Source organism: Hirundo rustica, chromosome 7 (assembly GCF_015227805.2).
Source record: "Hirundo rustica isolate bHirRus1 chromosome 7, bHirRus1.pri.v3, whole genome shotgun sequence".
NCBI classification, from domain to species: Eukaryota; Metazoa; Chordata; class Aves; order Passeriformes; family Hirundinidae; genus Hirundo; species Hirundo rustica.
In genome coordinates this window covers 19,396,577-19,409,572 of record NC_053456.1, presented here as the reverse complement: position 1 = coordinate 19,409,572, position 12,996 = coordinate 19,396,577, and the positions used below count along the sequence as shown (strand labels likewise).

The window sequence follows — 12,996 nt, the reverse complement described above, 5'->3', positions numbered from 1 at the left end:
CGCCGCTCCAGCACTCGCGAGAGCGCGCCCGCCGCCCGCCATTCCCGCCCCGAGCGCTGCCGCTGCTCGCCGCCGCCACCGCCTGTGAGCGGGCGGGAGAAGGAGCCCCGATTTCCCGCGGAGTCGAGCCGTCGGTGAGGATCCCTCCTTCTCCTTCGGCAGACGTTCCGTCTCCACAGAGGCTGGAAGAAGGCTGACGATGGACCGCGATGGGCCGGACGCCGCTCGCCGGGACGCGGAGCTGGAGCGTGGCCGCTATCTGAGCCGGCGGGCCGTGGCCCAGGAGCAGCTGGCGCAGTGAGTCCGGCGGCGGGGCCCCGGGAGTGGGGCGAGAGGCTTTGGGTTAAAAACCTTCCCGTGGCCAGCCCGGGCCGGCTGCACGGCCCGCGGAAAGGGACGGCTCTTGGGCGCTAACCCGCGTTCCGTGCCCGGAGCTCCGTGACTCACTGCTTTGGAACCAGGCTTTCAGATCATCCTCACGTCCTGGTCGGATGGACCTTTCCTCACCCTCCATAATCCTGTTCTCCGGCTTCAGAAACGTCTCTTGCTGTCAGGGGCAATGTCTATCCTAACACATCCAACAAGACTGGCTCAATTCTGGCACCGAGAGCAAGTGGCTTTTCTCACTGTTGCTGATTCTCCCACCTAGAAGCCTTCACACTTCCAGCGAGCCGGGCCATCGTGGCCATGCTTGCACAGTGTTGGGGCACTGCTTAGAAGGCTGCTTGCTGGAAAAGGCTGAGGTTGTAGAGGGAGTGGGATAACAATAACAGGCTAATCAAATTCAGTCTAACATTTGAATCCATACACAGGTCATGCTCTCTTTTGCTAGTGTAGACTTCCCTAGCACCCTCACGCTGGAGCTGAGCTTTGGACAAAGAATTTTGAGCTGGCTTACAGAAACTGTTTCTGGTTTTGAGCTCTGATACTTTAGTTCAAAGTATCGAGGTTTTTTACTGTTAAAGTACCCATAATCTGTATCTGTTCATTATTACTTCATGCTGTCCCTAGCTCACTTATTCACTTCCCTTTTCTAATTCAGAATAAAGGAGCACAAGGATCAAGCAGATCTGGCCAAGCTGGAAAACAGAAGAGAAGGGGAACGAATACAGCAATCGAGCCAATTGTACCAACTGGAAATTCAGAGAGAAAAAGAAAAGGAACAGGAGAAAAAAGTTGAATTCCAGAGGCAGCATCATGTAAGTAGCAGAAAAGCAGACAGTTCAAAATGCGTATTTCACCTTGGCTGTGATGGTTGGACTTTGCTCACAAATAAAGAAGATTGTGGGCAACAGGGTCTTTGCTGACAGGTTTAGTAGCATGGGATCAAATGCCTACCCTGCCAGTTGCAGGCCAGGTCTTCCCACTGTGCTTTTGAGCAAGACCTCTTGGAAGTTTTAATGTGGCACCTGAGCTTTGACTGGTCTACAATGGACAAAGTCTGCTAGAGTCAGCAAGGAGATTGTCCTTGACTTGAGAACTGGATTTAGTTTCCATGTACTTGCTCTGTTTAAGTCCATTTTTCTTTCTTAGGGAGAGGGAATAGCCTGAGTATGACAATACCTTTTAAACTCGGTGATGACCTGCTTACCACACGTACTGTTTCCCTGCCAATGCCTGCTTGAGCAGGGAAATTGAAGTAGAGATACTGTGATGATTCATGCCATGTAAGACAGTAAAAGGAGAGAATTCCCACTAAAACCCTACTTGTTTTTTTCCTTCCATACTCCTCACCCCAAATACACAAATTTCCCCCCATTTCCCCCAACCTTGTATGTGCAACAAAAGCTATACATACTGCCAAGCTATACAAGTGCCATTTCTGAGTCATTACAAAATGCCTTATGCTTTACATTTTGATGGTTCTATGGACTTACTGTTTGAGCCCTTCAGAGTCTGCACCATACGAATGATACACAGAATGGGAACAGTACATTTGGAGCCTCTGGGAAGGTAGAGGAGAGAACATAAAGATATTGTAAGCCTGGGGCTGCAGCCACATACTGATTTTACTTTTGTTGTGGTTTGTGATAAGTAGATTATAAAAATTTTCTTTTATCTCTGGGTTTCTATCATCTGTAGCTTCTCCACTGACGTAAAGAACTCCTTATTACGTGCTAGGCCTGAGGTATTTGCTTGAATTTGTTTTTAGTTCGTGTTTCCAAAATCTTGTTCTACATGAAAATAAAAGTAGTTTTGCATTTAAACAGGAATATGTAGCTGAACAGAAAATATTTAAAGCTGAACAGAAACAAAAAGAAGACAAAGATGATGATCGGATTAAGGCTTATATTAAAGGAAAAGAAATGATGGCTGATCTGACAAGAGAAAAAGATGCAGAGACTAACAGGTGGGGGTCCCAGGATAATTTTCAGTATTAAGATTCAAACTTGCAGTTTCATTTTGTGACAAACACTATTCTCAGCTGTTATATCAGCAAAATCAGAACTTGGATGCAAGCAAGTTTTCTGTAATTAAAACTTGAAGTAAAAAGTGCAGGAAAAATGCCTACCAGTTCCAGTAGTAATTGCTACTGTTGGGGGGGAGGTAGGATTGCTGCTGTTATTAGAAGCAACAGTTCCAATTGCCTCTGATAATCTGAGTGAAAGTCCTGAGATGTTACAGTAGCTCATGTTCTCCTGCAGGATGATACAGAAACATAAGGACAAAGCTTTTGATCATTTAACTGCACAGATGAATGAGAAAATTAAGATTGAAGATGATCGTCTTGCTAGAGGAGCTGCACAGGTAGAAGTTGAGTACCAAATGCAAAACAAAGAGAAAGAAATGAAAAAAAAAGGCTGCTATTGAATCTATTGAAGAAAACAGAGCCACCGTGGTAAGAAATGGGGGCTGTCCCTGCTCCTCTTTCTGTAATATACTTGTACGTAGGAATAGCGTTTGGAAATGCCATCGTTTCCAGCACAGTCATCTGGAGGGAGACACACATGCAGGTTCTCACCAGTTACTTCTTGTTTATCATCTGGAGTTTTAGAAATAAATCCTTAAGAAAGGTGCAAGCAGCATATGTGGTGATCCTCTCTTCAAAAAAATTAGACTGGGAAGGCTCTGTAATCGTAATATGTGCAAACTCTGTGCTGCTTACTTCATCTGATGAGCTTGGCCCAGACCACAGTTGGTGACTGGTGCCATGCATCAGCAGGCTTCAGCAAGCCTGCTGACACCTTTCCTGGAGTCCCCTCTCCCTTTCCCCCTTCTGTGTTGGGCTCTCATTTGCCAGGGCTGCTGAAAACCCTCGGCTTGGACACTGGCCAGCCACAGTGACTGTGCTTATCAGAGCGCTGATACCTGCAGGGCTGCTTCTGCAGAGAGATACAGCTTCCAGCTTGGCAGGCCAGCTCCTCAGTTAACTTGTGTGTGTGTTTTGTCAACTACAGATGAAGCTGAAAGAGGAAAAGGAGAGACAGGAGAAAGAAGAGGCTGAGAAGGACCATAATCAGTGGATGACAGAAAATGGCATTTACTTGGAAATGGAAAAAGCCAAGAAACAAAGACAGCGTGATGCAAACATGGAAGTACAGAAATTTCAGCTCCAGCAAATGGTAAATAGAGGAACTGTATCCTGTCAATCCCTTCAGAAAGAAGCACACTTCTAAACCCATAGTATTAGACCTCTTGGGCAGAAGAGAGATGGGGGGAGAGAGAGATAGAAAAGCTTCTGTGGGTGTGATGTATGTATTTGGTTTCATTTGGTTTATACCTGTATGCACTGCAGCTGCTGATGTTGGAGAGGTGACTGACTGTAGCCATGGGCCACAAGAGTTTTGTTTGGGGAGTGAGAAGGTTACTGCTGAAAACTTGACAATGCGTGATTACACGTGTTTCAGAGGTTTATGGGCCTTCTCTTAGAGGAGTAGAGAAGAAGCCTCTTCCAGCTAGACTTGGCCCATGTGAGTCAAGGAGGATTAGTGTGAGGGCTGGTAATAGAACAATAGTGAGAGATCACATCCTGTCCTGGGCCGTTATGACATTTTTTCAACCATGTCCTCTTGTATCTTCTGGGCAGGTCACCAGAGAGCAGCAGCTAACGCTGATGTTCACTCAGCTATTTCATGTATCCTTTCCGGGGAGATAGGGCAGGGGAGGGATGATGAGTACCAAGTATCAACTAAGGATGCCATAGACCTGTAAACTTTCACCCTCTCTCAGCTTTACAGGATGGTGATGTAGAGAACAAAATATTAAGCTTTGTTATTCCCTTTTCTTCATCAGGCTGAAAAGCAGGCAAGAAAAGAGCAGGAAAAGCAAGCAGACTTGGACTGTGATGCTCAGAGAGAGGCTGCTTTTCATCAGGATCGAGCATTTCGGAGATAAAAGACAGTGAGTAACTGAATCAGTGCCATTACTGGATGTAAATTCTATTCTCTCCAAATATTCAAGGAAGAAACAAGATGTGGGCTTCCTAATTAGGACAGTGGCAAGAATGGTGGAGTAGATAATCTGCAGTATTAAAACCAGTAAAAATTGGGGGGCGGGTGGGTGAAGATGCAATACCTTCCTGCCGCATGAGTCCCCAGCTTGCTCAGGACTCAGAAAACACTTGGCATTTTGCCATGACTTTTAGAGCCTGTGTTGGCCCTCAAAACTCTGCCTGATGGCAGGGCCAAGAACTCTCCTCGTGGCCAGCACAGACTGTTATTGTCTTGGTCAGTCCTGCTGTGGTCCAGGCTGCTGCACTCTTTTTGGATAGAAGAACATGGCTGGGTGAAGCTGACTGACCCTGTAGCCATGAGTTAGCATGGCCCATCATTCTGTAATGTGAACTAAAGCACAGTAAGTAGGAACAATAAAGACTTGTTTCAAAAACTTACTTCTGACCTCAAGTAAAAGACTAACATCGACTGCACTGTCAACTAAAAGTCACTCAGAGTTCTCTCCATTTATATTGGAGTTATTAAGTTTGGAAATTACATATTACAAAAAGAGACATGGCAATTAACTTGTGAAATTGTCCCTCAATACTTTTTTCCGTAGTACACTAATGAAAAATTTATTTCCCTTCTCTCTGAGCCAGTGTGCATTTTGTTACATCAAGCTTTTTTTCAGCAAGCAGAAAGAATGGAAACTTTTATAAAAGCCTTTTGATGGCAGAAGCTGGAGCCTTAAGAAGTACTGACTACAGCAGGAGTGGTGCTGAAACCTGCAGAGCTCGATAATGCTCCAAATGCATCCCTAAGTGCAAATCTGCACATGCTCACAACTATGCAATTGGTGAGTTAAATGGGTTTTTAGTCTACCTCCACAGCAGCAAGAAACAAGGTGGACTGCAGCCTCATTTCCTACCCAGCTTCCAGAAATGTCCTGTTCTCCAGATTACATATGTCTGCATTTGAAGTCAACAGCCTGCTTCCATCAGGCTTATACTCACTTTACGTGGAACATCTACAGAAAACCCATCAAAACTCCAGTACCAGAAAACAACTCTACGTTTCACTAGAATAAAGTGGGAATCCTGTATTTAGCATGTTGACTAAATATAGATCTATTTACCCAAATTCAGCATGAAAAAAATCCAGCAGCAATCATGATCTCGATTTATTCTGTTGACTCTGAGATGCACATGCTTTGTATGGTTGTTTTAAGTAACTAATTCTAGTTAGTAATTTTTCTGTACAACCTCTATAAAATATAGTATGATGACACTAGATCAGAATGGCCAGAGGTGGTGGAATGTCACCTGTAAAAGGTGTCCTGTTTATAGTCTAGCTGCTCACTAGAGTTCTTTTCAGCTGCCATTTAAAGATGGTAACAAAATATAGGAAGATGAACTGCAGCTGACAAGAAGGGAAATTGTTGACCTGGAAGAATCTACTCATTGAGAGGTACCTCTCATTTAATGCCTAGGGCCACTCTTGTATTAGTTATTAGGTGGAATCACCATTCCTGAAGGTATTTAAATGTGTAGATGGTGCTTAGGGACATGGATTAATTAGTGTTGGACTTCAGTGCTAGGTTAACAGCTGGACTTGAGATTAAAGGTCTCTTCCAATATAAATGATTCTATAAAGCTTTATAGGTAATATAGGTAGCAAATCAGAAAATGCTTTGAGAAATATTTTGATTAGTAAACTTTAATTATTGGTTTTGCTCAAAAAAGCATCCTCTCAGATATTGTTCTGCTTCAGGACATTGCAGCAGATGAGAGTCATAATAGGTACCAGCCTTATTTGAAGACCAAGACCTTAGAAACTCAAGGCAACTGTCAGAGGGACTGAAACAGAGACCTTAAATCAAACTGTACTTTTTCCACACCAGTGATCCAACTCTTGAAGTAGGGCAGCAACTTCAGTTTGAACGTGGGCCTCCAGTGTCAAACATGGTACTCTCCCAACAGCATTTCACCCCTCCTGTGTGGCAGTACACGTGGAAGAGAGTACTGTTTTCATGGATCTAATACAACTAGCTAGGAAATGGAAGAGAACAGCACTCCAAAATGCCTTATATCCTAAGGGAATTTAAATTAACTAACTGTGCAGCTCTTTATTGTTAGGTAGTTACTAGATCTGTGCAATGCCAGTCTTTCCTACCAGCTAGCTCTGAGGAAGTTTGAAGAGGATACATACCTGGAAACAAATTGCCCATGAACAGAAGAGCTGGCACCGTGGGACTATTAAGGATGAACATTTTCACATCCAAACACAGACTGTTCTATACTTCTGAAAAAGAAAAAAAAAAATCAAATAATTTACTGTTTTAACAGCTAAATTCTTTCAAATGTCTGTTACCAACTTAGGCCTTCCTGTTATCTCTTGAATGGAAGAGTGCTGTAACTAGTCTGTAATCTTCCTCCTTGTTCTGGCAGTGCACCCTTGTTTCTGATACTGATCTTCCCTCCTGTCCTGACAGCACGTATTTGAGAGAGAGAAAATTCACTACCTCTGAATAGTATGCAAAAATTCCCATAGTCAGTGAAGGCTAAGACTGTAGAGGGAGGTGAACATGAGAGATTAGAGAAGACTATATGAGATGTCTTTGGAATTATGTGAATTTCTTTCTGTTTAGAATAAGTTGTGGTATAGGCTTTGTTAAGCCTGTAACGTGTGAAGTCATTGCTTTCACACTGCTGCACTGCCACCACTTTAACCTAAACTTCTTTTTGTTTTGGTGTATCATGGCTTTGATATTACTAGATATTTAAGTGAATACATGAATGATTCCTATCTGTCCTCCAATCTGGTAAACCAGTCTCTAGTAACAGTCTTAAAGCAGAGCTGTTTGTAGCCTGTTAACACTACCTTGCATAAACCAGCACGGCACTTTGTTTTTCTGTGGATTGCCTCAGCTCCAATAAATTATCCAGAGAAATTAACAATTCTGTTGGGTACTGAAGGGCTGGAACATCAGCACTGCAGGTCCAGGAAAATTCAACACGGCACCTCTGTTAACATAATAATTGCACACCCCCTAACCCCCCAGTGAGTAGCATCTGGTCTGACTCCTTTTCTGTGTAAAAGGAAAAAAACCAAAGGTTAGAAAGAAAAAGCTGCATGTACTGAAAAGAAGCGTGTGTTACTGAACAGACCAAGAAAAATCCAACAACTGGCACAGTGGACAGGTTTGGAACTCTCTTTGATAAAGCTTACAAGTATTTCTGCATTAGTTTCAGCTACAATCTATCAGTACCTATACAATTAGTTGAAGCTACTAATTATGCACTTAAACTATTCCTTTTTTTCTTTAGAAATACATTTGATACAGAAGCATCTACAAAGGAGTAAGAAGCTAGCCACTCTCTCCTTCCAAGTTCTGTGTGCCTGCAAAACCAATCAGTGCCCAACTGCAGAAGCTCACTATGGACCAAGTGACACGACATGCTATTTGCTAGAACCTGCCTATAATTCAAGCTCAAGAAACAAGTGCCATAGCTTGCAACTGTACTGTAACTACTCTAATTTTATTATGGAACAAAGCAGTAGATTCTTTTCAGAAAGTCAAGAGGTGACAACCAAAGGTAAACAATCAGTTCCTCTGTACTGTACTCCTTGAATATTGCTGGGCCTCCAGGCTTAGCTCAAACATTTTGTTTTGACTTGCAAATAAAATTGAGTACATCTGTCTGTAACAATAAAATCCACGTTGATAGTACTTTTTATTTGTGACAGTTTTCTATTTACTTTTACTCTGGAGAATGCAACGGAAGGTAGAAATAGTATCTTGAGAAGTTGTGACATTGGCTGTCTTAATCCTTTATGGGAGATGTCTGCAGCAAGACTCTGTATCTAGCACTCCAGCTAATCTGACCACAGGAAACAGGAAAAACACTTTCCTGTCGTCTCCTAAGCACTGCTGCCAACCAGCCAGGCTGTGCTACTGCTGTAGGTGACTTTTTGACTGAAAGTTGTTCTTTCACTCAGTTCTAAACTGACTAAGCTGTGTTACCACTCCATTTACACGCTATAGAACTGTCTGTTCAATATGCTAAAAACTGTTCTGCTTCACATTCAGACACACATACAAAGACTTGTATTTTTCAAGTAAAAGACCATAGTTGGCAGCAAGCGGAGTTTGCAATTAAGACACTAGACCAGCTTCATTACATGGCTGCATTTTTATATGTTACAATAAAGACATAATGGACTGTCATTTGCCATTCTGTTGTAGAAATTATTAATTGCACCTACTATTTGACATTATCATCTAATGTAACAAAGAATAAAAATCTAACTTCACATCTTCAGTAAAAATGTATCAATCTTGGTTTAACTGAGGTCATGCACTGACATCAAATCACTGCCTGGTAAATCTGTACTCGAAGTATCAGCACTTCAGAAGGCTGGAGGTTGGCCAAGCACATTTACCGTGAGATGGGCTCACTTGGTCAGAGCATGGCACTGCTAAGGCTGAGCTTGTGGGTTTGATGCCTGTTACAGCTCACTCACATAAGAGCTGACCTGATGATTCTTGTAGGACCCTTCCCACTTGGAATATTCTGTGAGCACAGGCTGCACAGTATGACTTAGAAATGATTATTTCTCTAAATGCAGAAGATGCTAATACTGCAAGAAGCACACGTGACAGACATGGAATACACTAACAAATAAGCAAAGAAAGCATTTACTTCTGGGAAGTACTTTAGTACATAAGTTGTACATTTCAAATCCAGAACTCATTCTCCCAGCTTACAACAGAATAATCTTCCCTCTTATGAACTATAAATTACAAAATACTCTGCTAAATGCTACACGCACAATACTGCCGGTATAATTAACAATTCTTTTAGCTGAAGGAACCCAGTTATTACCTAGTTCTCTCACCATTGTTCATAATTTAATATGCCTAAATTCTTTCCAATCCTTCCAACTACTCTTTCCAATAGTAGCTATGGCTAAAGCCACATAGACTACCTTTTATAATGGGGATATGTAGCCAAGTCTAACTTCCTGCCAAAAATAGCAAGTTTCCTCAAGTGCTTTACACATTGAAAAATTTAAATTCAAAATCAGAGTGTTGCATTAATTCAGTTTATTTAGTCCTTTTAATGTCTTAGAACTTCCATGAATACAAATATAAATTTAAAACCAATCATATGCATATTCAGAAGTTCAAGATTTCTCCTCTGAATTTATGCATGTTAACTGCCCTATTAACTTTATTTGAACAATGACTTTATGCTTAAGGAAAGATACTAACTTACTAACTCTTTCACAAAATATAACTTTACCATTATGTAGTTTTAACATCTAAACTCATCACTTCTAAAATATATTTTATTACTGTGATTCCTTTTGTGAATTTTCATACTAGAACTAGAAAAGTTATTTTCATATGATATTTAAAAACATCCCAACCCAAACAATTTAATATTATTTTTGGCCTTTACACAACAGTAAAAGTTTTGTTGAAACTGTTCCTAATGACATGAATTGATCAAGGGTGAGAAGTAAGAGTTAACCTACAAGTACACAAGCACCAAAATGGAAAGCTAAAGTTTTATGCTAGGTAACTGCAGAACTGTACCAAATTCAAATTTTGCAAAATGCAGCTCACAGACTTTTTGATGTGCATTTTCTTTAATATTTTAGTTAAATACTGCACTGGGAAGATTACTATTTTCCACAAAGGGAAGGTACATAACAGTTGTTTACATTTCCATTACATTGACTCTAGAAGTGTGGTCAACCACTCCCCTCCAAAAAACCCCCTTCAAAACACCAAAACAAAATTAACAACCCCCAAAAAGAACACTTTCATGGCTGCTGCACTTATAAAAGTATAGTATGTACATCTTCAGGTTTTCTATTACAAGGAAAGTCCTGAAAACAGGAATATACATTTTTGCTTATAAGAAAAAGCAATGAGTCTATCATGCCCCTAGAGGTGTTTCCAAAAATACTTTATTTGCTTCAATAAATCAACAGTTCCAGAAAAGGCAGCTAAAGGACTGCTTCTTTTGTTTACATTAACCTAAAATCCATTTGCCAGACTGGCACTATTACAAATCAAACATTATTGGGGATCACTGCAAATTCTTCAACACATCTGACAAACACTCCAAGAAAAGCCTGTAGTCTGGGATTTCAAGTACAAAGTGCAAAGTTTCAGGCTAAAATTCTAACAACCAAATCAAACAAAGCATTAAAATGTAACCATTGCCTTTTTTCTTTCTTAAAAACAACCAACTGAAACAAACAGAACAACTGAAACACCATGGCTGTGTTAAAGAATTAGCAGACGGCAACACATTTTTTACAGGTAATAGTGTCTACGTAACTGTACATTCTATCTACCCATCCTCAGCAAGAATTTCTGCTTCTGAGTTGATGGCAGTACCCAGAGAATCCAGCATAAAATAACAATCTCTTTCTAATAAAGTTTGGAAAGCCACTGTCAATAATAAATTCAGCATTCCAGGTATCTGTATGTTGCATGGTATTAGTAAAATCTCAGCATCTATTATCGATACAACAGAGAACGCGTGTCTAAGCTTTGGAAGTTATTTCAAGCCTGTATGGACACTTAAACATACACTTACAATGTTAGTCCAGTAATCCCTGCCCTCATTTTACATTGTGTCTTGGAGCTCATTAATTCCCTGGAATCAAGTCAGTTCTGGGATACCAGCAGAAAAAGCTGTACTCTACTGCATTTTCCCCGCATTCACAAGGAAAGATCATGAGCATTGTTTTTACTGCTTCTGCAATACTTAAATTCTTCCACATCAGTCCTCTGAGCCAAAAGCCAATGAATGACCTGACAGAGATGTCAAAGATGGCACTGAGCTATACTGTGACTACAGCACAAGGTGGCTACTGTGAGGCTGGGAACAGGGAAGCTCTGTCATTGAGGGAATAAACAGTTCCAGGACTGCAAGAGCAACAGTCAGTCCCTCCTCACAAGGCAGCAAGAACTGCCTAGTGCTTGGGGACATCTTGCTGTCCCCGGGATCATGCTTTAGGCCCACCAAGTTCTTAATCAACATTCTCAATTTCCAGTTTGATAAGGAAAATCATAAATCTGGCAAACCCTCCCTTGTACAAAACAGCAATTGTGTTTCTGTTTAAACAAAGCGCCCCACACTAAAGCAATCTACCACCAGATACAATACGGGCAACTGTATCCCACCACCTGCAATTTAGCGTAGCCAGCTTTTAAACAAAGCCAAAGTACATTAAAAAGAAGAAAATGGGCTTCGTGCCACCAACTCAGATGAATTGTTAATTGCTATGAAAGAATTTAAGTCCATTTAACTTGTGCAAATAATTTTCTGAACTGTAACGAAGTCCATACAAAAGGGTATGCAAGTGCATCTTTTAAAATAAGTAGTTACAACTGCAAACTACAATTGAATATCATCTTGAGATTTTAAATTAAACACAATTTAAAAAATTAGTCTATGGATTGCTGTATTGATGACTGCCTGTATTTCCTCCCCTTCTTCTACAGCAGTCAGTACAGTTGTGGATTGCTTTGTTTACATGCTTATACAAGCTTCAGTGATACTGGCAAGAATATTCTCAGTAGTGCAAATAAATTTCTTCAGCAATAGCTTGCTCGTGTGTCAGCTCTATTGAAAATAATGAAACAACATTGCAAACGGTTTTTAAATGAGACTCTGAAGCACATGGCATGCATAGCGTAGTATAAATGCATGGTTAAGCTGCCACACAAAACTTTCTGAAGCCTAACTTCCTACATTTACTCTTACTAGAGTCCCCCAAAATAGGACTACAACTTCTCCAAAGTCCTATGAAGTTGAGACAGAAGAGATCCACTACAAAGGTCTTTGGTTCACTCCTCTGTGTTCTCTTAAGTAACAGCTGTCCTCCACCCACATGTGGACCAGGAACATTTTGAAACATTCAGTGTAACATGACCACTGAAATACAAAATCCGTAGGAGACATTTCTAAAACACACACACACAAAAAAAAAGTAAAAAAAGCACTTGACAGCCAAAGCAGCTCCACTAACTATTCTGCTAAAAAGTCACTCTACACACTTCCAGTTTTCTTTAAAAACATCGCTTATGTTGTTCACAATCCTAGGTTTTCTTTTGCTTTCAAGACACAACTATTTTTCTTTAGAATAACAACTGTCTGGATCACAATTTCAAGCAAGTTTCAGCATTTCTCCTAATCTGCTGTAAACGAACACTGATCACAAAGTGCATTATAAAGTGAGAATGTTGACAAAGTCATTACAAAGACAGTAAAAGCAAGTTGTGTCATCCAGTGAAAGATTTGGCAAAAATGTCAACAATTACAATATTGTTTTGCTTTGACACAGCTTAAGATGAATGCTTGTCATTTCCCTTCAGGACTTTCAAGATTTAGATGTGAATAGTTTCATGGACTGGAAGAAGCGTTGGGGTTTGTACGCTTTCGGACCACTGCACTGTTACCGCATACCAGCTGCTCTCTGGGGACTGCACATACAGGGGCACTGCTGCAGTAACACAAGCCAAACTCCTTCTCCTCCCCGGGAAGGTGTGGTGGTGAAATACAAACTGGGCTGGGACCTAGAGGCAGGAGATGAA

General features: G+C 41.0%; 1 protein-coding gene across 3 annotated transcripts; it reads left to right on the top strand.

Annotated features, from left to right (window-relative positions):
• The first annotated feature begins 41 nt into the window (after nucleotides 1-41).
• Nucleotides 42-8,106, top strand: LOC120755425 (cilia- and flagella- associated protein 210-like). Of its 3 annotated transcripts, none has more exons than XM_040070313.1 (8): nucleotides 42-297; nucleotides 1,043-1,199; nucleotides 2,211-2,350; nucleotides 2,646-2,839; nucleotides 3,399-3,563; nucleotides 4,234-4,341; nucleotides 5,068-5,232; nucleotides 7,703-8,106. In XM_040070313.1, the coding sequence occupies exons 1-4, from the start codon at nucleotides 200-202 to the stop codon at nucleotides 2,809-2,811; spliced, it is 561 nt and encodes a 186-aa protein (XP_039926247.1). In that variant the 5' UTR covers nucleotides 42-199; the 3' UTR covers nucleotides 2,812-2,839; nucleotides 3,399-3,563; nucleotides 4,234-4,341; nucleotides 5,068-5,232; nucleotides 7,703-8,106. The 3 variants fall into 3 exon arrangements, with proteins under 3 accessions (XP_039926247.1, XP_039926246.1, XP_039926244.1); XM_040070312.1 differs by having other exon boundaries at nucleotides 5,036-5,232; XM_040070310.1 differs by lacking the exon at nucleotides 5,068-5,232.
• Nucleotides 8,107-12,996: the final 4,890 nt, after the last annotated feature.

Coding starts and splice junctions, on each gene's coding strand:
- LOC120755425 (XM_040070310.1), top strand. CDS start 200: ATGGACCGCGATGGGCCGGACGCCGCTCGCCGGGACGCGGAGCTGGAG. Junction 298..1,042: donor GCCCAGGAGCAGCTGGCGCA/GTGAGTCCGGCG, acceptor TTTCTAATTCAG/AATAAAGGAGCACAAGGATC. Junction 2,351..2,645: donor AAAGATGCAGAGACTAACAG/GTGGGGGTCCCA, acceptor GTTCTCCTGCAG/GATGATACAGAAACATAAGG.